Here is a 23,643-nt window from a genome sequence, read left to right on the forward strand (position 1 = left end):
CCATCCCCAGGAGCTTTTTCTTCCCAATCTTCCCATCAAATCATCCCTAGGAGTTGTTCCTTCCCAATCCCACCATCAAATCCATCCTCAGGAGCTTTTTCCTTCCCAACCCTTCATCTTCAGGAGCATCACTTCTCATCGGTATTAACACTCCTAAAAAGTGTTTATTCTCCTCCTGAAGAGGCTGCCTGGTGTTTGAATGCTGCCCTCTGTGAACTCCTTGACTTTATGGAGGTTTTGGAGGCAGGTTTGTGCAGAGGAGCTGTGGGTGAACCATCCCTTCCATCCATCTGTGGTAATGAATGTCTGAGTGTGCCAGACACTAATCAATACAGCAAGGCTTTAATATCAGCCTTGCCCTGGGAGCCAGAGCCAGTGATTTATCATCGTTGCTCATATCTGCTGCTCTGTGGAAGTGTCACTTTGGCCTCTCTGGGTGTTTTAGTTATCTTAAATCTTGTTACATCCCTGTGGTTTGGCCGTACAAGTGTGAAAGGTGTTTTTTTCCTCAGTAGGAAACCACTCGTGCTGATAAAAACACAGAAAAACGATGGCAAGACACTGCTCACGTTTAAGTGGGGGAGGCCTCAAACCTCAACTTGTCTTCTCCTTTTAAGTGTCTTTAATTTTTAATTTTTAACCTGAGGGAATACAAGGTTGGAGAGTGAAAACAGCGGATCTGCACTTGCAAGGAGGAAAACAAAACCTGGGAATTGCTTCAGAGAGCAGCTCGTGGCTCCGGTCCCCAAATCCAAACCTGGAAGGGAGATAAATTCAGGAGCAGTTTGAAATGTCCTTTGATAGTCTGATGGCTGCTCCTCCCTCAGATCCACGGGGACAGCTATTTTGGACATTTGGTGACAAGAGGAAAGCTTGGTCCACGTTGGATGCTGCAGGAATTCCTTGAACATGATGGCCAAGGTCTCTTCTCCCACTGGGAATTGCTTCCTGGTGTTACCTGGCTCCAATTTTAGGCTCAGCTGATGGTTTTGTTTAAGAACCCTTTTTTTTCTTTTTTTTTCCAGAGGCTTTAGGCCATGTGGGTGTTCCCTTGAGTTCTGGGAAGTTTGGGGTCGAGGAGCAAAGCTCCAGCTGGAGCCTTACTGGTGGGACTGGGGAGAGCAAGGGAGAACTCCCAGTTTTGGGATCCAACAGTGCTTTCCAGTCAGAAACACTGGGGAGGAAAAAAAAAACCCTTTCCTCTGGTTTTAAAGTCTTTGCAAGGTATTTAACTGCCACTTGGTGTTTTAAAAGGTTTGAAGGAAATTGGCTGTGTTTATTGCCAGGATATTTGGGATGTTTTCATGTTAGAGAGGGAGAAATAATTTCCTGGGTTAGTTGAATCAGCGGTGCTGTCAGCCAGCCCTGAGAGCTCTTTACCTGGAAATAAATATGAAATTTATTTTCACCAGGCCAGCAGCCCTGGCTGATGGATAAAATCCTTCCAGTCCCACCTTCTCCACATTGTCACTCCTTGAAGGAAGAAGGGATTGTGACTCTCTCCCTCTATAAATAACACAGCCAAGATTTCCTTGGCAGCGTGGGTGTTGCTGATAACTATTGTCAGTTAAATGTTGATTTCTTTGTTACACACACATCAGAGCCACACAAACGGTTCTGTGGGTGAAGCTCTTCACACAGGTGGAGAGGTGCCTTTGTTGTTGCCGTGATGGGTTTGGGGTTTTTTCCTCAGTGGTCGCTGTAAACTCGCTGCAGGTGCTGTTTACGGGGTTGTACAACCTGGTGTAAACTGGTGTTAGCCCCTCACCCCGCCATTAAACCTTCCAGGAGTAAATCCTCTGCTCATCTCGTGTCTGACCACCTTGGTTTTGCTTTGCTGGTGTTTTTAGGAGCTGGAGAAGCTGGGGCTGAGGGATGACGTGGATCTGCACGTCTACGAGGTCCCTGTTGAGTACCAGACCGTGCAGAGACTCATTCCTGCCTTGTGGAAGAAGCACAGTCCCCAAGTGAGTGAGTAAAGGGAGGTGAAAAAAAAACCACCCAGCAAAGGGTTGGAACCTGCAGCGGGCACCACGTGAAAGTCTCCTTTTTAATGTATTCCTTCAGCCTGGTAGTCCCTGGCTGGATCTTTTCCTCTTTAGTGGTGAGAAGATGTGAGTTTGTAGGGTTTTACAGCTTGGAGTGCTGTGGGTGTGAAGGGGCCACTGCAGAGGGCTGTCTAGACAGCTCGTGGTTTGTCTGTGCCACCTGGGCTCCTCCAGAAGCTGTGGAGGTGCCAAGGCTCCTTCTCACCCTGATGAAATCACAGTTCAGGTCAGGAGGGGGTGGAATGAGAAGAATTGTGCTGTGCTGAAGCCATGATGGGAACGCCCCGTTCCTCTGGCACCTCCAACCCCTCCCTGCTTCACTGGGAGTGGAGCCGTGGAATCCCAGAGTGGTTTGGGGTGGGGAGGACCTTAAAATCATAGCACAGAATCATTCAGGCTGGGAAATGATCAGAGGTCATCGAGCCCGAGCTTGGGCTGGGTGCCTCACCCCAGAGGATTCCATGGTTCCGTCGACGCGGTGGTGCTGAGATGTCACCAGGCTTCCAGTCCCCAGAGTGGCTCCAAGAGAGCTGGACTGGGAGTCTGGATAAGGGAAAGGAGAGGCAGAGCAGGCAGAGATACCAGAGCTGTCCCCACCTGGAAGGGATCCCACGAGGATCAGCAACCCAAGCCGTCCCTTTTCCCTGGCAGCTGGTGGTTCACGTGGGCGTGTCGGGCATGGCCACCACTGTCACCCTGGAGAAGTGTGGCCACAACGTGGGCTACAAGGGGCTGGACAACTGTCGCTTCTGCCCGGGCTCCCAGTGCTGCGTGGAGGGAGGCCCCGAGTGCATCGACTCCATCATCGACATGGACGCCGTGTGCAGGAGGGTCTCGGCGCTGGGGCTCGACGTCACCGTCACCATCTCCAAGGACGCCGGCAGGTAAGGGGTGACCCCAGGGGATCAGGGGATCCTGGAGTGCCGTGCCTTGGGAGGCACCTTAAAGGTTTTCCAGTTGTGTCCCACGCTGCTCCAAGCCACAGTGTTCAGCCTGGCCGTGGGCGGTTCCAGGGGTGGCCACAGCTCTCGTGGATCCCTCAGGGTCTGGAAGCCTGGTGACATCTTAACACCAGCTTGTCACCTCCTTCATGGAATCAGGCACTCCCAGAGTGGTTGGAAGGACCTTAAAGCCCATCCCATCCCATCCCATCCCATCCCATCCCATCCCATCCCATCCCATCCCATCCCATCCCATCCCATCCCATCCCATCCCATCCCATCCCATCCCATCCCATCCCATCCCTGCAGGGACACCTTCCACTGTCCCAGGGTGGCACTTCCAGGGGCAGCCACAGCTGCTCTGGGAATTCCATCCCAGCCAGGAGGGTGGGATATTCCTTCCCACTGTCCCACCCAGATTCCCCTTTCCACTTTGAAGCCATTCCCTGTGTTGGGGTTCCAGTCCTTGTCCCAAATCCCTCTCCAGCTCTCCTGGAGCCCCTTGAGGCTCTGGAAGTGGCTCCAAGGTCTCCCTGGAGCTTCCCTCCTCCAGCCTGGCCTTGAATCCCCACAGGGAGCAATCCCTGCCCAGTCTCCCACCCAGCCCATCCTCTGGCACTGGGAGCCATTCCCTGGCTCTGTCCCTCCATCCCTTGTCCCCAGTCCCTCTCCAGCTCTGCTGGATCCCTCAGGGACTGGAGGCCTGGTGACATCTTGTCACCTCCTTCATGGAATCAGGGACTCCCAGAGAGCTTGGAAGGACCTTAAATCCCACCCCACCCCTGCAGGGACACCTCCACTGTCCCAGGCTGCTCCAAACCCCCTCCAGGCTGTCCTGGGACACTTCCAGGGGCTCCAGGCACAGCCACGACCTCCCGTGCCAGCGTCCCTCCTGCTCCCCTCGTTCCCCTGCCATCCACAGCTTTCCATGGAGCCGCTGAAGCTGGAAAAGCTCCCTCAGCTCATGGAGTGCAGCCACTCCCCAGCACTGCCAAGGCCACCACGTGTCCCCAAGTGCCACATCCACGTGGCACTGGAGCCTCCCACACCTTCCACTTCCCAGGCCTGGCCATGCCACCTGGTTTTCAGTGATCAGGGGGTGGGGCAAAAAAAAAAAGAGAGATTTTCACATTGTTTTGCCCTAAATTTAATTAAAACAACCCCAGACTCACAATTCCTGCCTCCTAAACCCCAGGATGCCACCACGATGGGAGCCTACAGCTCATTTTATGTGGGTTTATCCCTTTTTTTTTTTTTTTTTTTTAATGGAATAATCTCTGGTTTTGTGTTCCAGGTACCTCTGTGACTTCACCTACTACACCTCCTTGTACCAGAGCCGTGGGAGGTCAGCATTTGTCCACGTTCCTCCTCTGGGAAAACCTTATTCTGCAGAACAGCTGGGCCGGGCCCTGCAGGCCATCATAGAGGAAATGTTGGATCTTTTGGAGCATTCCGAAGACAAAATCAATTGTCAGCATGAACACTGAGCCTGGCCCCAGGAGCTCGCCTAGTATTGCACTTCCAAAATTTTTCCCTGCTCTGCTGAAGTATTGGGAGGGGGAAAAAAAAAAGAAAAAAAAAAAAGGAAAAAAAAAGAAAAAAGAAAACAAACAACGGTTCTGGACTCAGAATTGGAGACTTAAAAAAAAAAAAAAAGGAAAATTCTACAAATTCTGCTTAGAAATTAACTTTTTTTTTTTTTTTTGGTCGAATCTGTGAGTTTCAGCCCGAGCAACAAAGGATTCAGAGTCTCTTCTCTAAAACACCTGCAGCTCCTGATTCCTGAAGGGTTTGTGCTGGGAGCTTCCAGGGAATGGGTGCTCACCTGGATCCCTGGGAGGTTCCTCACCTGGACTCAGCCTTCAGGTGCAGGGAATTGCTCACCCAACCCTCTGGTGGCTAACTGTTGACTTGAAAGGCTTTCAGCAGGTTTTGGGTTTGTTTTTTCCCCCCCCCCCGTCCCTGGACCCAAATTCCAGGTGGTGATGTGGAAGGACAGCTGGGATGGCGTGGGCTTGCCTTGGGAAGCAGAATTTGCTGGGAATGAAGAGCCTGGAATGGCTCTGCTGGAATGGAAAATGATTTTTTAAGGCACTGATTCCTCATTCCATAAGGTGTCTAGCTGCAGCAGAAGGGATGTTTGGGGTTCCTTTTGGAGCCCAAATCCAGCTGGAATTTTTTTTTTTTTTTGGAGGGGGGAGCCTGATCCTAAATCTTCCCAAATCTCTTTTTTCCTGCCTCTCTCTTGGCCACCTCCTGTAGCAAACACCTCGGTTCAAGTGTGTCTAAAACCAATCTTTTCCCCACAGGAGATCTTTATCCTGGGCTCCTGGTGCTCGGTGGTGTTTTTAAGGTGAAGGTTGAGTAATTCATCACTTCCTTAGCTGCAAATTCCCCCTGGTGTTCCAGGTGAGGAGAGCAACGTTGAACTGAGGTCCCAATTCCACCTTGATTGGAGTGGAGGCATAAAAATGCAGGTGGGGGAATCCACAAAATCCCTGCAAAATCAAATGTCAGCTCTTCAACCCGATCCCACTGCCTGGAAACCAGAGGCAGTGATTTGAAATGAAGGAATTTTGCTCAGAGTGAGGATTCCAGGCTCTTTCCTGGTGTTCAGAAGTGGTGCTGCTTGTGGGAACTTTCCCCAGGAATTCTTTTGGGGAAGGGTTGCATGCAGGATCTCAGCAGGTGGGTGATGCTGGTCGTGTGTGGAGATCTGCTGCTGAATTTTGAGATTGCAGAAAAAAAAAAAAAAACAAAAAAAAAAAACAAAAAAAAAAAAAAAAAACAACAACAAAAAAAAAACCAAACCCAGCTGAAGTTGGAGCAGACACAGAATTGGCAGCTGGGGTCTCGTGGAGAGGCCATTTGGGTGGAGAAATCCGTGATGCTTTTACAAATAAGATAGAAATATATGTATATATATATATAAAAAAACCCAACATTTTAAAGGTTTTAAAAGCCCACGATTTTGAATTTCTCTGGTGCTGACTGGCTCTGCTATAGTAACTCTCAGTGAGAGCTGCCCTGAGCTCGCCAGGAGAAGTCTGGTGACAAAACCTCTCCTTGTAACCCTTGAGACAGGACAAAAACCTTGCAGCTGCAAGGACTCTGCTGAGGGCACCTGAGCAGGAAGATTTTTTTTTTTTTTGATAGACCCAAGGAAATTCTGGGTTCTGTTCACTATCCAGGCCTTCCTGCTCAGAGGAATTTGCCCTCAAGTGAAATATTGTCATTCCCATCGACTCCGAGGTAGCACTTGTCAGATTCCCTGATTAGTAATTTATTTTATTTAATATTTTGTTGAAATCTTCGTGCTTTGACACAGGTTTTTTTTTTTTTTTTGGGGTTTTCTTTTTGTGATTAGTTGAGTTCTTTATCCCCATAGGATTAGTTCCTTTGTTGGTGGGAAGTTTTTTGTCCTGGGTGTTTCGTAGCTGCTAAACTTGGGGAAGAGGAATATCCCACGGGGTTTGGTGATGGAGTAATTCCCAGAAAAACTGCTTCATTCCCCTCTGGTGTCTCTTGTGGGCGAAATGGAAGTGGAAAATCAACAGATTGCTGAGGCCACAGTGAAATTCCAGGGGCTGGAATCTCAGCAGGGGCTGGGAGGGACCCACAAAGGGGTCGGGGCAGGACCTGGGTGGGCTCTGGGAGGGATCAGCATCTCCAGGTGGGACATTCCCTGTCCATCCCTGGCCTTTACCAGCTGCAAGTTCAGACCCAGAGCACCTCTCCCTGCTTGGCAGTGGCCACTGGTGCAGTAGATTTAATAAATCTGCTCTTCCTTCTTTCTCCTCCTTAATAATCAAGGTGATCCAGCTCAGAGTCCGTAAGTGACACCTCTTAAAACTCAGTTTTGCTTGCAGTAGGTCACACTGCCTTTTCTGCTTTCTGAAGGCGTCCACAGAGCATCCAAAAGTCTGCTGGTGGCAGAGGAGCTTAAGTCATGAAAGCTTGTTTGAGAATCAGGTGTGAGATCCATTTGGAATTATCATTTCCCTTTAGTGTGGACGTGGTGGCAGTGCAGTGGCACACAGTAGCCAAGCTGGCTCCAGAACAGAGAACATCCCAGCCCTTCCCTGAGGCCTTTTCCACCTGCTTGGAATATGTTATTTAACAGTAGGAGCAAAGGTTTGCACAACTTGCTTATATATAATTTGAGATTGATCTCTGTCACCAAAATATGAATTATTAGCACCCCCTGGGTGGGGCTGGGGGTGCCCCTGGGCGTGGTGGTGGCTCAGGATCCACCAGCAGGGAGCACAGACAGCAGCAGTTCCGTGGGCAGAGCCTCTTCCCACGCGGGTTTCTTCAGCCTGGCGAGTGAAATCCTGTTCAGCACCTAAAAATATTCCTTTTTCTCAGTGCTCTCTGCTGTTCCAGGGGGAGAATCCACAGCCTGCTGGAGTTTGAGGACTGCAGTGCTTGGCCTTGGGTGTGTCAGCATTAAAAATCCCATTTTTTGGGAATATTTTGGGCATTGCTTTTCCTCCCGATCTGTTTTTGGGGAAGCTCCACAGAAGACATAATTTATTTTTTACTCTTTTGGTTTTTTTGGGGTGGGTTTTGGGAAATTAGCCTGAGGTTGTGTTTATAAAAGGTGTCTTGGTGGTAGAGAAATTTCCTGTAGGCCAGCTGGGGGAAAAATGGCATTAAACTAATTTTATTTAATATGACCTAAATTAAATACTTTGGGGTTGGGTTTTTTGGGTTTTTGGTTTTTTTTAATTTTATTTTTTTGGTCCAATTCACAAAGCTTTTCTTACAGATCCCTATTTTCTTTGGGAATAGGACATCAAACTGATGCAGAGCTCCAAAAAAAAAAAAACAAACAACTGATGTTTTCCTAAATCCTATTTGCTTTCCTTTCTATTAATCACCAATTAACAGAATTTGCTAATTTGCACTGAGTGGGAGACCTGTTGCCAACCCCAAAAACTTTGTGCTAGTGATTTTATTCACGGAGGAAGTTCAGGTGGAATGTCCACTCCCGTGCCTGTAAATGTGAGGAGAAAAAATGTAAGGGGAAAAAAAAAAAAAATCTGAAATTTTAGGGTGCTGTGAGTGCAAAATCATCTCTGGGGATAAAGGTTCAGGGTGGGGAAAACGGGGCTGAGGATTTTTGGTGTGGAAGAGAGGATTTTTTAGGGAGGTTTTGCTGGATTGGGGCTGATGTCACTCAGCTGCCCCGGAGCTGGGTCTGGGAGTGTTTGGGGTGATAATTCCATTGTCCCAGGATTGTTTAATCCTGCAGAGGATTTTTGGGGAGCTCCAGAGACTCGGCAGTGTCTCAGTCTGGCGATGCTGCTGTGGGGAGGTGAATTTAATTCATTTAAAAGGAGCTTGGAAGGCTCTTTGGCCTCAAGGATTCCTGTGGGATTTGATGATCCTTAGGGATCCCTCCCAGCCTGAGGGGTTCTGTGGTGTGGTTTAAGGGGTTTTTGGGGTTTTTTTGGGGAGTCTGCCAGCTCCTGCAGAGCAGTTCACCTTCACCTGCAGCATCCCCCCCCAAGCTCCCAAGGAGTGGGAAAGGATGGAAAGGTCAGGAAGAGGGTTTGAGGTGTGGTTGTGACAGCTCCCAGAGTTGTTCCAGTTATTCCCTGCAGGCTTTGAGACACCCTAAAAAAAAAAAAAAAAAAAAAAAAAAAAAAACAAACAACAAAAAAAACCCTAAAAAAAAACCACACACAAACCTAAAAGAAAAAAGTTGCTCTGCTTTGGGATAAACTCGGGATCGATGGAGCCGTGGGGATGGTGATGCCCACAGCAGGAAAACATTCCTTGAGTTGAGCCAGGGATGTGGGAATTATCACCTCCGTGGGATTTGGCGAGTGGAAAAGCCCCTGGGAAAAGGTGGTTTGTGGCTGAACTCACCTGGGGCCAGGTGTAGATGTAGCAGCCAATCCCCTCCACGTCCCAAAAGAGGCAATATTGAACCTTCCAGTGCCTCAGCAGCTGGAAAAAGGGGATTATTCCAGGGGATTATCTCCTGGAATAAAAACCCAGGAGATTCCAGGCCTGCTCAGACAGCACAGGCTCCCAGTGTCGTTGGTTTTGATAAGAAAGCCTTAAAAAAAAAATGTTTAAAATCCACTGAATTTCTTCTGAAGCTCAAATAACCTCGAGTTGAGTTGGAACTGGGTGATTTTTAGGGTCCCTTCCAACCCAAACCATCCTGGGCTTCTCTGACTCCTTGCCCTGGTGGGTGGAGATTTTTTTTTTTTTTAGGGATTTTTTTTTTTTTTTAGGAATTGCAGGAGGAGGAGGAACTTCTTCAAACCAAAAAATGGGCAAAGCGATGATGGCCTGGCCATGGGGGGTTGTGGGTTTATTCCTTGTGGTTCCTGATTTCTCCTGGATTTCTCACTCTCAGAGCTGCTGCAGGAGGGAGTGGTGGTGTCCGAAATCTGAGTGAAAATCAGGATCTTCAGGCATAAAAAGTATTTCCTGTGGGGCTTTATTTTTTTCATTCTGTTTTCCAGATTTCACCCCGCAGCGCAGATGAATTTGTCAGCATTGAATTTGTACAGATCCTTTCCCGAAGTAACTTCCTCCCTCTTATCTCCTTTAATACTTTACCCAATAATATTTTAACGATTTAATTTTATTTTAACCATAGGAATTTCAGAGTTGCAGAGGCTCTTTCTAAATTTATTGACTTGGAGAAAAAAAAAAAAAAAACAAAAAAACCCCTTGTTGATACCATAAATACTCATCTTGATCTAGATGAATTCCTTATTTTTGCACCAGAATCCCTAATTTTTTTGCAGTTTAAAGTGCACTTTTTCATAAAAAAAAAAACTTATATTCCTGATGAGTGTCTTATGTGCTGAAAGGGAAATTCTGCCAAAACTCCAGAGCTGAGGGCGTTGTTAATTCTTCGAGGTGTTCATTGAAACCTGGGACCTGCTTCTGCTCAGTCTATTTTTAAGACAAAATAAGGGAGGAAATACCTCCCCAGAGATAGGAATTGATGATGGGGAATGAAACTATCACTGCCCTTACAGAAAACTCCGTGGTACTTCCAAATCCACCTTCAGGTTTTCGATTGCACCAGCCTCTTAAATCACAAATGTTTACGTCGATGATCAGGGAGTGCCTTGTCCTGTGCTGGGCTCACGTTTGGGAGGCAGAATGGTGGGGATGGGGATGGATTCGCCCCGTGTGTGGCTGGAAAAAAAATTGGGCTGGAAACCCCTGAACTGGTGGGAATCCCCATTTTTATCCGTGGGTGCTCCTCAGAGACTGCACTGAGTTCCCCAGGTGTGCTCACACACCCACATGGACCTGAGGCAGCAAACAGAATTTGTTGTTCCATCCTCACTTTTGGTTGGGTTAACCCAATTCCTGAGGGGTTTTTGCTGTTCCACCTTCACTTTTGGTTGCCTTAACTCAATTCCTGAGGGTTTTCTGCTGTTCCATCCTCACTTTTGGTTGGATTAACCCAATTCCTGAGGTTTCTTTGTTCCATCCTCACTTTTGGTTGGATTAACTCAATTCCTGAGGGTTTTTTGCTGTCCCATCTTCACTTTTGGTTGGACTAACTCAATTCCTAAAGGTTTTGCTGTTCCATCCTCACTTTTGGTTGGATTAACCCAATTCCTGAGGGTTTTCTGCTGTTCCATCCTCACTTTTGCTTGGATTAACTCAATTCCTAAAGGTTTTGTTGTTCCATCCTCACTTTTGGTTGGATTAACCCAATTCCTGAGGTTTCTTTGTTCCATCCTCACTTTTGCTTGGATTAACTCAATTCCTAAAGGTTTTGTTGTTCCATCCTCACTTTTGGTTGGACTAACTCAATTCCTAAAGGTTTTGCTGTTCCATCCTCACTTTTGGTTGGATTAATCCAACTTTTGGTTGGGTTAACCCAATTCCTGAGGTTTCTTTGTTCCATCCTCACTTTTGGTTGGATTAACTCAATTCCTAAAGGTTTTGTTGTCCCATCCTCACTTTTGGTTGGATTAATCCAATTCCAGAAGGTTTTGTTGTTCCATCCTCACTTTTGGTTGGATTAACTCAATTCCTGAGGTTTTTCTGCTGTCCCATCTTCACTTTTGGTTGGACTAACTCAATTCCTAAAGGTTTTGTTGTCCCATCCTCACTTTTGGTTGGATTAATCCAATTCCAGAAGGTTTTGTTGTTCCATCCTCACTTTTGGTTGGATTAACTCAATTCCTAAAGGTTTTGCTGTTCCATCCTCACTTTCGGTTGGATTAATCCAACTTTTGGTTGGGTTAACCCAATTCCTGAGGGTTTCTTTGTTCCATCCTCACTTTTGGTTGGACTAACTCAATTCCTGAGGGTTTTTTGCTGTCCCATCCTCACTTTTGGTTGGATTAATCCAATTCCAGAAGGTTTTGTTGTTCCATCCTCACTTTTGGTTGGATTAACCCAATTCCTGAGGGTTTCTTTGTTCCATCCTCACTTTTGGTTGGGTTAACCCAACTCCTGAGGGTTTTTTGCTGTTCCATCCTCACTTTTGGTTGGGTTAACCCAACTCCTGAGGGTTTTTTGCTGTCTCCTCTTGGAGCGAGGTGTTTGTCCTGACCCTTTCCCAGCCCTCGAGTCCCCCGCGTGTCCCTTGTGAAGCCACCCGGTGTCTGTGTGGCCACCTCAGGTGTCACCTCGTGCTTGTCAGGACTCTTGGAGCACCAATCCCAGCCCGTTGGGGTTTCTGTTGTCTGTGTGTTCTTGCAGTGCCTTGTAAATCCCAACAATCCCAGAGGGGCTGTGGGGTCGGGGACCAGCGACGCGCTCCCAGCTTGTACTGCCAGACTGGACTTTGTACCTGAGGATTTGAACCCCCGTTTCAAAGGAAATAAAGAGTTTAACTCTGAGTGTCCCTTTTGTTGGTTTTCAAGGTGGTGGTTGGTACAAACCTGGTCCCACAGCACTGCCCTGTCCACCCTAAATGCTGTCCCCAAGTGCCACATCCACACCTTTACCCCCAAATGATGTCCTCAAGTGCCACATCCACACTTTTGCCCCTAAATCATGTCCCCAAGTGCCACATCCACACTTTATCCCTAAATTATGTTCCCAAGTGCCACATTCACAGCTTTATCCTGAAATCTTTTCCCCAAGTGCCACATCCACACTGTTACCCCTAAATGATGTCCCCAAGTGCCACATCCATAGCTTTATCCCTAAATGCTGTCCCCAAGTGCCACATCCACACTTTTGCCCCTAAATGCTGTCCCCAAGTGCCACATCCAAACCTTTATCCCTAAATGCTGTCCCCAAGTGCCACATCCACACCTTTATCCCTAAATGGTGTCCCCAAGTGCCACATCCACACCTTTATCCCTAAATCATGTCCCCAAGTGCCACATCCATAGCTTTATCCCTAAATGGTGTCCCCAAGTGCCACATCCAAACCTTTATCCCTAAATGCTGTCCCCAAGTGCCACATCCACACTTTATCCCTAAATGATGTCCCCAAGTGCCACATCCATACCTTTATCCCTAAATCATGTCCCCAAGTGCCACATCCACGGCTTTACCCCTAAATGCTGTCCCCAAGTGCCACATCCAAACCTTTATCCCTAAATCATGTCCCCAAGTGCCACATCCACACCTTTATCCCTAAATGCTGTCCCCAAGTGCCACATCCACACTTTATCCCTAAATGGTGTCCCCAAGTGCCACATCCACAGCTTTATCCCTAAATGATGTCCCCAAGTGCCACATCCACAGCTTTACCCCTAAATGCTGTCCCCAAGTGCCACATCCACAGCTTTATCCCTAAATCATGTCCCCAAGTGCCACATCCACAGCTTTATCCCTAAATCATGTCCCCAAGTGCCACATCCACAGCTTTATCCCTAAATGCTGTCCCCAAGTGCCACATCCACAGCTTTATCCCTAAATCATGTCCCCAAGTGCCACATCCACACCTTTATCCCTAAATGCTGTCACCAAGTGCCACATCCACACCTTTATCCCTAAATGTTGTCCCCCCAAGTGCCACATCCACACCTTTGCCCCCTCCGGGGATGGAAGCTCTGTGCTGGCAGCTTTAAGGCTTCTCTCTCTCCCTGCTCCTGCTGCCACTGGTCCTGACTGGGAGCAAACTGGGCTGGCTGGGAGGGCTGGTGCCACCAGATGGTGCTGCCATCCAGGCACCTCGTGCTCGGTGTCACCCCGGGGACAGCCGAGGGTGCCACCCCTGGGTCCGGGACAGGGGCAGGGTCCAACAGCTCCAGAGCTCCAGTTTGATCTGGGAAATGGGGAGGGTGTGTCCTCTCCACAGATCCAGAGTGATCCAGGACAGCCAGAGAGTGCAAAACTGGGTAATTCCACCTTCATCCAGGACACCTGGACAGCTCCGTGTTGATCCAGGAGAGTGCAAAACTGGAAAATTCCAACTTGATCCAAGAAGGTGCAAAATTGGAAAATTCCAGCTTGATCCAAGAAGGTGCAAAATTGGAAAATTCCAGCTTGATCCAAGACAGCTGCACAGCTCCACCCTTGATCCAGGAGAGTGCAAAACTGGATAATTCCAGCTTGATCAAGGACACCTGCACAGCTCCACCTTGATCCAAGAGAGTGCAAAACTGGATAATTCCAGCTTGATCCAGGAGAGTGCAAAACTGGATAATTCCAGCTTGATCCAAGAAGGTGCAAAACTGGATAATTCCAGCTTGATCCAAGAAGGTGCAAAACTGGAAAATTCCACCTTGATCCAGAACATCTGGACAGCTCCACCTTGATCCATGAGGGTGCAAAACTGGAAAATTCCACCTTGATCCAAGAAGGTGCAAAACTGGAAAATTCCACCTTGATCCAAGAAGGTGCAAAACTGGAAAATTCCACCTTGATCCAAGAAGGTGCAAAACTGGAAAATTCCACCTTGATCCAGAACATCTGGACAGCTCCACCTTGATCCAGGAGAGTGCAAAACTGGATAATTCCAGCTTGATCCAAGAAGGTGCAAAACTGGATAATTCCACCTTGATCCAGAACATCTGGACAGCTCCGTGTTGATCCAAGAAGGTGCAAAACTGGATAATTCCAGCTCGATCCAGGACAGCTGGAGGCTGCAGACCCTCCACCGCTCCAGCACGGTCCTGGGGGCCTCTCCTGCTCCCCACTTGGCTGGTGTGGCAGAGGTGGCAGGACGGGGAGTGTCACCGGGGCAGGGACAGCAGCTCAGCCCTGCGTGGGGTGTTGGTGTCACCCCTCGCCGGCAGCTCCAGGAGGAGCGGGATGGAGCTGGATTCATTACCCGAGGTAATTAAAACCCAAACCTGGGGTACTCCGGCAGAATGGGGCTCAGGGAGGTCACCCCGTGGTCCATGCCCCTGCTCCAGGTGGTTTTTGCCTGGATCAGAAAGGAAAACCTCACTGTTCCTCTGGAATCTCTGCTTTTTCTCCGTCTTTTTTTATGCCCTAATTCTAGATTTTTTTTTTTTTTTTTCCCCTGAGCTGCCATGGTGATCCTGCTGAGCTCTCCAGCCTTTTCTTGGAGATGGAGCTTTAATTCCACCCACCACGCTCCAGGCACCGGGAAGTTTGGGATCTCCCTCACAGGTGAGCCAGGATTTGTGGCCACTGAGCCAAGCCCTGATGACTCCACTGCTTTTAATTCCCTTTATAAGGTGAGAAGCTTTTCCTGCGGTGTTCCCGGGCTGATGTCATGCCTCGGGTAAGTCATGTGCCCATGAGGTCATTTTACAAACAGAACCCTCCGTGGGGACAAATCCAAATTTTTTTTTTTTTTTTTCCCGTGGTAAGGAGGCTCCTCATGGAGCATCCTGCTTGGATTCCTTGGTGGAGATGCAGAGATTCATGGAGAAGATCCCTTTGGTGGACTGGCTCCTCAAAGAATTAAATTTAAATTTAATTTAATTTAATTAATTTAATTTAAAAATCCAAAATTTAAAATTAATTTAAATGTTTAAATTAATTTAAATATTAAAATTAATTTAAATATTAAAAATTATTTACATTTTAAGATTGATTTAAATATTAAAATTTCTTTTAATTTTAAAATTAATTTTAATTTTAAAATTAATTTAGGTTTTGGGGTTGTTTTAAATTAATTCTTCTCCGCTGCCATTCTTCCCTCCTCCCCAGCTCCTCCCGCTTTCCAACCCCTTCCTAAACGAGGTGGGATTTTTGGGCAGCATCCATCTGGCAGGCTGCTCCCTCTCCCTGTTTTCCCAGCTTGCAAATCAAAGCCGAGCTCCAGCAGAGGTGCTGCGGGAGGGCTCCCCAGAGCTTCCACCCCCAAAAAAAAAAAAAAAAACCTGCGGGGAATGGCTGGAATTTCCTGCCCTGCCTGCCCTGGGTGGGCACATCCCAGGGCAGGATCCCTGCCGTGGGTGCCTGGGCATGGGCACGATGCCAGGGGTGGGAGCCCAGGACACCCCCCTGGCTGCCCTGGCTGGCTGAGACCCGGGCAGGGGGCTCGGGGACCTTGGCACAAAGTCAAAACCACCTGTGCCTTCCATTTTAGCCCGTGGGAAAAGCTGCCAGATCTTTTAGGGATAAAGTGTGGATGTGGCACTTGGGGACAAGATTTAGGGGTAAAAGTGTGAATGTGGCACTTGGGGACATGATGTAGATGTAAAGATGTGGATGTGGCACTCGGGGACAGCATTTAGGGGTAAAAGTGTGGATGTGGCACTTGGGGACAAGATGTCAGGATAAAGCTGTGAATGTGGCACTCGGGGACAAGATTTAGGTGTAAAGATGTGGCTGTGGCACTCAGGGACAAGATTTAGGGGTAAAAGTGTGGATGTGGCACTTGGGGACAGCATTTAGGGGTAAAAGTGTGGATGTGGCACTTGGGGACATGATTTAGGGATAAAGTGTGGATGTGGCACTTGGGGACAGCATTTAGGGAATTGAGGAATTACATTGAGGAATTACCAGCCACAAGGGTTTGAGCAGTGTAGTAGTTGAGTTAACACAGGGTGGAAACGTAGAATTTTGGGGTTTTTTAGAATGGGGTTCAAGGGGACAAGCTGGAGGGATTTGGGCATGTCCTGACCTTCTTCTTCTTCTCCTTGCCCTCCATGTCTCGCTGTGCTGGTGACACTTTTCTGTTGGTTTCAGGCACAGACACACTGCCCAACACCAATGACAGACATTGGCACGTTATTGTAACCACGGCACACGGAGTTTTGGGTATAAAATGTGAACACATCCCAGCCCAGCACAGAATTCCCAGGATGAGCATGGGCACGTTCCCAGCACAGAATTCCCAGGATGAACATCCCAGCCCAGCACAGAATTCCCAGGATGAGCATGGGCACGTTCCCAGCACAGAATTCCCAGGATGAACATGGGCACATTCCCAGCACAGAATTCCCAGGATGAGCATGGGCACATTCCCAGCACAGAATTCCCAGGATGAACATGGGCACATTCCCAGCACAGAATTCCCAGGATGAACATGGGCACATTCCCAGCACAGAATTCCCAGGATGAGCATGGGCACGTTCCCAGCCCAGCACAGAATTCCCAGGATGAACATCCCAGCCCAGCACAGAATTCCCAGGATGAATATGAGCACGTTCCCAGCCCAGCACAGAATTCCCAGGAAGAGCATGGGCACGTTCCCAGCCCAGCACAGAATTCCCAGGATGAATATGAGCACGTTCCCAGCCCAGCACAGAATTCCCAGGAAGAGCATGGGCACGTTCCCAGCACAGAATTCCCAGGAAGAGCATGGGCACGTTCCCAGCACAGAATTCCCAGGATGAGCATGGGCACGTTCCCAGCCCAGCACAGAATTCCCAGGATGAATATGAGCACATTCCCAGCCCAGCACAGAATTCCCGGGATGAGCTCCCCGTGCCAGGCATGATGCTCTGGCTGAGCAATTCCCCATTCCAAGGCTCCTCACCGTGCCTTTCCCTCCCTGCCCGCATCCAGGAGATGCAGATGGATATTCTCTGCTGCGGGGTGGGATTTTCTTGGCCGATTCCCAGCCGGCACCACGGCTCCAGCCTGAGGGAAAATCCCTCCGTGCTGCCTCTCTCCAGCTGCTTCCCGCTGCTGCCGTGGATGCTCCTGTGTACACAACCCTTTCCCGAGTCATGCTCCGCTGACTAATTCCCTCCTGATGGGCACGTGGAGCCTTATCTGTGTCCGAGTTCACAAATAAATACATTTATTTCTCCTGGAGGTCGGACTGACAGCGACTTCCCCAAATTCTCCAGCAGCTTCCATGCTCGTTCCTCGTCCAAAATTGTGCTTTGTGCTTCAAAAAGCATCCAGGCTTTTAAAATCCTGTTGTTTTAAGGCAGTTTTGGGGTTGTCTTTCTCTTCTTGGTACAAGGGGTGCTGTTCTGGGATGTGGCCAGGTTGGATTTGGCTTCCTTCATCTATTTTTACCAGCATTTAAAACATCCACACTTAAAATCCTACAGTTTTAAGGAACTTTCTAGGTTATCCTTCCCTTTTAGTGTTTCCTAAGGGTTTGCTTGGTAAAAGAGATGCTGCTCTGGGATGTGCCCAGGTTGGATTTGGTTCCCTCCATCCATTTTTTTCCCCCTGCTCAGTGTTGGAAAGCTTTTTGGAGGAAGGATTTAGAGCTGATCTGGCTCCCTGGGCTCAGCAGCACCATCCCAAGGGATCACCACGCTCCCAAAAGCCTTGGCCTGGGATTACCTCCTGGATCTACACCAAAAATGGATGGAAAGGGCTCTTTTGGCACTTTGGAAGGGTGAAATTGAGCAGGGAGATGCTCCCACCATGGAAAAGCTGCTTTTTGAAGCTGCTTCTCAACAACCATCACATCAATCCTGCCCAGGCTGTGCTTGTTCCCTGAATATCCTGAGCTGGAAGGGACCCACAGGGATCAGGGAGTCCAACTCCAGTGATGTTCTCAAGGGATTCTGTAAACTGAAAATCCCCCTCAGCAGAGCACAGACCCTACCTGGAAATCCCTGTCCAGGGAGCCCATCCAGGAAAGGACCCCCTCGGGAAGCAGGGAGCATCCTGGTGCCAAAGCACCTCCGAGGGGAAGGTGATGGTGGCGTGAGTGAGGACATCCCAAGGCAGATTTCCATTTTTGGTGGTCGGACCAGAGGCATTTCCTGCCCTTCCCGGGCTGAGGGGGCTGGGAGTCCGAGTTAATCGTTGACCGCGGGTGCAGCCCAGGCAGGAATGTCTTTGTCCAAGTGGAGCAGAAGTCTCATTTTTGGGAGATGCCGTAAACTCGCGGCAAAGGGAGAAAAATGCGATTCCTGCTGTGACGGGGCAAAAGCTGCTTTTTGCTTGCCTGACCCATCGTGGTTGTCTTTGATTTAGAAACATCCAAAGGTCACCTCAGTGTCCACTCTGCTGATCCATCATGACGGCGGCCAGCGCTGGGAAAACACGGGATGTGGCTTCCCAGACATCCCACGCTGGCAGCAGAGGGAGAGCCCTGTCTCCCATCCCTCTGTGCCCCTTTCCAGACCTGAAATGAGATGGAGCAAACCCCACCTGGCATTTCTCATCCCAAATAACTCCTGGAGCTTCCGACTTCCCTTGAAGCCAAGCCCCACGGGCTGTTTGGAGCTTCACGTGCTGCCAGCAGCCTGGCTGCTCTCCCCTTCTTATCCTTTGGTTGAAAAAAAACACCATGGGAAAGCATGAACTGCCCTTTTTCCAGGGAATATCCTCCCTGCAGCATCCAACTTGCTCAGCCTGGGTGGCTTTGGGGAGCACTGAGGTCCTGTAGGATGTGGGAAGGACCTGATCCCGCTCTGTCGGTCCCAGGGTGATGCCACCAATTCCCAGAGGTCTCTGGGCACTTTTTGGGGATCCTTTGCTCAACAGCTGTGAGGAACTGATAGCCCTAAAATCTAGAAGGCAGCACTTCCCCTCTTGCCACTTGTGATAAGGAACTCTGCAAAAAACCCCAAAGTTTCTGCCAGCTTGGGCAGCCACGGGGAATTTCCTGAGTTTTGGGGAATTTAAGCCCTCTGGAGCCCCTTGCTCTGTGTCCTCACCATGTTCCCCACTGACCACCAGCATCTGGAGAAGGGAAAAGCATTTTTTGTTTGGAATCACGGATTTTGTTGGAAGGGACCTTAAAGCCCATCCTGTTCCACCCCTGCCATGGCCAGGGACACCTTCCACTGCCTCAGGGTGCCTCAAACCCCATCCAAGCTGGCCTTGGGCACTTCCACACCTTTCCAGGCTCAGCAGTGCACAACTGGAGCTTCTCCTGGACTTCCCAGAGGTCAATCCTCCTCACCCTCAGCCCATCCCAGCTGCTCTTTCCCTGGGAGCAGCAATCCCCTGCTCCAGATCCGTGCCAGGAGAGCTGTGCCGAGATGAGGGACCCACATGGGGTGCATTAACTGGAGAGGAGCCTTCATCCCGCTGGGAAAAGGCACGGATTAACCTGACCTTCCACCACTGAACGTGTCCAGGAAGAGCTGAGGAAACGTGGGATGCAGAGGCTGCGCAATCCCTTCTTGCAGGCTGGTGAGGACACGCTGGGACATTTCATCATCTCTCACTCAGGATCAAACCACTGCTCCCAAAATCCCTCTTTTATGGCCCTTGCTGGGCTGTAAATCTCTGACTTCCACTGCTGGCGCCTTTGGGGGAAAACATCCGGCTCCAGCAACCTTTGATGCTCTTGGAGTGCGTCACTCCTGGATACGGGGCTGGCAGAAAATCCACTGCAAAAGCAGAACTTGGGGATTCCGGGGTTTCTGCCGGGTCTTGCTCAATGTCACCGGAGAGGTCAGGGCCTCTTCCTGCACCCGGACATGCCAAGGGCTCCATTTTGGCTCTGGATCAGCACATTTGGCACTCTGGGGATGGTGGAGGGGGCTGGTGCCTGATGTGGACATGGAGATGTCCGGAGGGGAGGGAATGGCGCGGTGGTTCTGCCCTTGTGTCCTCCTGGGGTGATGCTCCCTCTCCTTTCTTCCCTGGATTTGGGGGGCTGGAGGGTTGCAATCACCTCAAGCTGATAAAATCCCTGGGAGAGGATCACAGCCGGCTTGGGGCTCTGGGAATTCCCTGTGGGAAGGTGCTCCAGGCAGGAAATTCATCCCTGCCCAGCTGCTGGAGGGATGGGTGAAGTCCCACTCATGGTGCCCAAATCCACATGGGGTGAAGCCCTGGGAGGTTTCCCTGTGAGCCACACGTGGGATTTCCTTCCAAAGTGGATGCTCTGGGAAGGGAAAAGCAGTGAAATGGGGAGGGGACCTGGGGGGACTCCTGCTCCTCCTCTCCCATCTGCTGCAAGGACGGATCCGGAGCAGGGCAGCGGAGCCAGGGCCGGGGCAATCCCCTCCACACGACCCTGGTCATCCTGGCAAACTTCTCCTTTCCCGTGTTTTAGGGTGAAACGCTCGGTCTCGGCTTTGCCTCAGGCAGCCCCGTGAGCCACTGGGGGAGAAAAGCCGGGGCAAGGCTGGAGCCGAGTCCCGCGGAGGAGCGGGGACAAACAGCCGTGAATCACGGGATTACCGCACGTTCGTCCCTGGCGGGAGCACAGCTGGAGCCCAGGAGCTTGGATCGACTTCGGGACATTCGGGAATGGCCTCGCCTGCCCCGGGGGGACCTGCCCGTTTCCTCATGCCACCGGGAGCTCCTTCTCATCCTTCTGCTCACGGTTTTTTTTCTTTTGTTGGTCCAAGCATCCCTGAGGAGAAGCTGGGAGAGGGGCGGTGCTGTGCTGGCCCCTGGGGGTCGTTCCCACTCTGGATTTCCTCCTGCCCACAGCCCCGCTCTTGGCACGGTGCTGCCCGGCACACGTGGCCCCCGCTGGACCCGTGCCACCCGGCGTGCCCGGCTCCATCCCGGCTGCCTCCGTTCGGGATGACGTAACCCCGGCCGCGGTTGCCTCAGAAGGAAGGATCCAGGCTCGGGATGAACCCATCCCTCGGCCGCACCTGTCCGGTGGGACAAGGTCCAGAGCAGATCCCCCCCCTGCTCCGGCCACGCACCCAGCACGAGCTGCCGCCTCCCGCCCCAACCCCTGCTCCGCTGGGATTTTGGGAAGGGGAGGATCAGCCCCGTGCGATAACAGCGACCCGAGCCGCGAGGTGGCGGGCAGAGGAGGTGGCTGAGGATGCGAGGGTGGGAAATCCGTGCTTGGGATGCTGCCTGCAGCGCTCCCGCCTCGCGCTCCATCCCCTCTCCATCACCCCGCTCCGCCGCCACCGGAGGTGAGGGGGATTCCCCGAGCCGTGCGATCCCAAGGGAAAACGGGAGGTAGAAGGGAAGTGTTTGTGTCTGAAAAAGGAGTTATTCCACTTTTTTTTTTTTTTTTTTGTCTCCGCAGCTGCAAAACAGCTTATACATCACCCGGCTCCAGCTCTATCAGAGCTCCTGTTGGAAATCCCAGCGGAGAGGAGAGATTCCTGCTGGGAGTTCTCTCTGGCGTCACCCTCGGGAGGGGGGACGGAGGGCGGGCAAAGTTCGGCTCCTATAAAGTCAGGTCTGGTCCTCTTCATTCATTCCCCTGGCAGCACCGCCGGCAGCAGCCCGTCCAGCCTTTGCAGAAAATCTGGGAGCAAATCCTGCCCTGAAGCCGCCGGATTTCTGCAGGATGCTGAGGAGAGCGGCGCCGAACGCGCTGCGCGGCGTCGGGGCCGCCCTCACCTGCCTGCAGCTCCTGCTGCTCCTCTCGGCCGTGGATTCCCGGCCCCACACGTGGGACCAGGACAGGTTCCAGCTGGAAGCCGTCAAAAAGGAGATCCTGGAGCGGCTGGGAATGCCGGCTCCCCCCGTCAGCCAGCGCCAGCTGGACCAGGAGAGCATCCAGAGAGCGCAGCGCCTCTACCAGCAGAAAGTGGCGGAGCTGGCGGGGAACCGGAGCCGGGAGGAGGAGGAAGAGGAGGAAGCCGTGTCCAGGACCCGGCGGCTGCACCGCCTGACCCCCACCTGTAAGTGGCCGTGGCTCCGTGTCACCCCCCGAGCCCCGTGTGTCCCAGCGTGTCCCGCCCTCGGGAATGTCACCCCGGTGCCCGGGGACATGACCGGGCATGCAGCACGGTGGCCACGCTCATCCTTCTCCTGCTCCTTCCTTTGCCCTGGAAGTGGGGAGGAGACACAGCTGGAGCCGTTTTGCTTAAAATCACAAAAAATCAGGGGGGTTTGGGATGAAAGCTTTGATCAGCGGCAGCTCGGGGGCTCTGAGTGGTGCCCGAGGGATTTGGGGGTGAGCAGGAAGGAGGAAGGGAGGTGCCATCCCCCGATCCCCAGCTTGAGCTCCAGTTTGGGGGTTTATCTGCATCGGGGAGGGATTTAAATAATTAAACAAATGAATTAATATTTAAATTTAAATTCAATAATTGAAATAATTCCCCTTGGGCTGGGTGGGGACAGTCGGGGTGTGGATGGGGGTGCTCCAGTGGGTCCTGGGACGCCTTCTCTGGCACCAGGAAAACTGAGAGCCTCCAGCCTGGGGGTCCCTGGAGATGGTGGCTCTGAGGACGAGCCCAGCAAAGAATTTCCAGCATCCCTCGGGATGTGGGTGATTCCCTGGCAGCAAAAGCTTGGCTGCCTGGCCGGAGCTGATCCCAAGCCTGGGCTGATGAGGAATTACTGGCTCTTACATCAGCTGTCACCTCTGTCCCCGCAGTGTTGCGCTGGGTGGACATCCCCGAGGGACATCCGGACTCTCAAGGACACCGGGACGCCCAGGGACACCGGGAGCCCCGCGGTCCCTACCGCTACCACCTCCTGCTGTCCCGCACCGAGGATTTCCACCGGCAGCTCCGCGTGGTGCAGGCGGAGCTGAAACTCTTCAAGCAGCCGCTGTCCCCGCCCGGCGCCTCGGTGCCACCTCGGGTCACCATCTACACCCTGCAGGGGGCTGAGGGCACCCCCCAGCTCCTGCACAGCCGGGAGCTGCACCGGCATTCCCGCAGCCTGGACCTGACAGGAGCCATCCAGCCCTGGGTGGCCGGGCCCGAGCCCACGCTGCGCCTGGAGCTGGATTTCACCGCCAACGTCTCGGCCGCCCTGGCCGCCCCCGCGGGGGAAACGCTGGTGCTGGAGGTGGAAACCCTGGAGAAGCCGGCTCGGGCGGCCAGGAGAGCTCGGGGGCTGGAGGAGGAGTGCGGGAAGAGCGATGGGAAGTGCTGCCTGAAGTCGCTGAAGGTCTCCTTCCAGGACATCGGCTGGTCGGACTGGGTCATCGCCCCCAACAGCTACTACATGAGGTTCTGCGAGGGCTCCTGCCCCCACAACTACAAACCGGCCAGCATGCACGCCCAGATCAAATCCCGAGTGCACTCCCTGTCCAAGGCTGCGCCCCCGCCCTGCTGCGTCCCCGCAGGCTACGACCCCATGGTGCTGATGCACCTGGACAGCGAGGGCAGGCTGGTGTCCAGCCTCTTCGAGGACATGCTGGTCACCAGGTGCCACTGTGCCTGACGGCAGCACCGACAGCTCCAGCTGTGTCACCAACCAGGTGGGGCAAAGCCATCCCGGCTCCTGGCAGCTCCAGCATCCCAAAATCCAGGTCCTGTGGCACCAAGTGACTCCACGTCAGCCCTGGATCCACCACTGAGCTCAGCCATGGGGTCTCCAGCTCCAGCATCCCAAAATCCAGGTCCTGTGGCACCAAGTGACTCCACGCCAGCCCTGGATCCACCACTGAGCTCAGCCATGGGGTCTCCAGCTCCAGCATCCCAAAATCCAGGTCCTGTGGCACCAAGTGACTCCACGTCAGCTCTGGA

General features: G+C 51.5%; 2 protein-coding genes and 1 long non-coding RNA gene across 4 annotated transcripts in view; all 3 read left to right on the plus strand.

Moving 5' to 3' along the window:
• The window catches only part of PGPEP1 (pyroglutamyl-peptidase I), a 14,410-nt gene extending 7,811 nt beyond the window's left edge, over nucleotides 1-6,599 (plus strand). For both annotated transcript variants that reach the window (XM_053966160.1, XM_053966159.1), the window contains exons 3-5: nucleotides 1,851-1,967; nucleotides 2,700-2,932; nucleotides 4,284-6,599. In XM_053966160.1, coding sequence (XP_053822135.1) covers nucleotides 2,727-2,932; nucleotides 4,284-4,476 — 399 coding nt within the window. In that variant the 5' untranslated portion in view covers nucleotides 1,851-1,967; nucleotides 2,700-2,726 and the 3' untranslated portion in view covers nucleotides 4,477-6,599. The remainder of the gene's footprint in view (nucleotides 1-1,850; nucleotides 1,968-2,699; nucleotides 2,933-4,283) is intronic.
• Nucleotides 6,600-6,607: 8 nt separating this feature from the next.
• LOC128800753 (uncharacterized) lies at nucleotides 6,608-11,829 on the plus strand. Its single transcript, XR_008435036.1, has 2 exons — nucleotides 6,608-10,871; nucleotides 10,969-11,829. It is a non-coding gene; the product is annotated as an uncharacterized LOC128800753 (long non-coding RNA).
• A 9,483-nt stretch (nucleotides 11,830-21,312) lies between these two features.
• Nucleotides 21,313-23,551, plus strand: GDF15 (growth differentiation factor 15). Its single transcript, XM_053966106.1, has 2 exons — nucleotides 21,313-21,843; nucleotides 22,542-23,551. Exons 1-2 carry the CDS (start codon nucleotides 21,507-21,509, stop codon nucleotides 23,336-23,338), a joined length of 1,134 nt encoding a protein of 377 aa, XP_053822081.1. The 5' UTR covers nucleotides 21,313-21,506; the 3' UTR covers nucleotides 23,339-23,551.
• The last annotated feature ends 92 nt before the right edge of the window (nucleotides 23,552-23,643 follow it).

Source organism: Vidua chalybeata, chromosome 27, assembly GCF_026979565.1.
Source record: "Vidua chalybeata isolate OUT-0048 chromosome 27, bVidCha1 merged haplotype, whole genome shotgun sequence".
Classification (NCBI taxonomy): domain Eukaryota; kingdom Metazoa; phylum Chordata; class Aves; order Passeriformes; family Viduidae; genus Vidua; species Vidua chalybeata.

Coding starts and splice junctions, on each gene's coding strand:
- GDF15 (XM_053966106.1), top strand. CDS start 21,507: ATGCTGAGGAGAGCGGCGCCGAACGCGCTGCGCGGCGTCGGGGCCGCC. Junction 21,844..22,541: donor GCACCGCCTGACCCCCACCT/GTAAGTGGCCGT, acceptor CTGTCCCCGCAG/TGTTGCGCTGGGTGGACATC.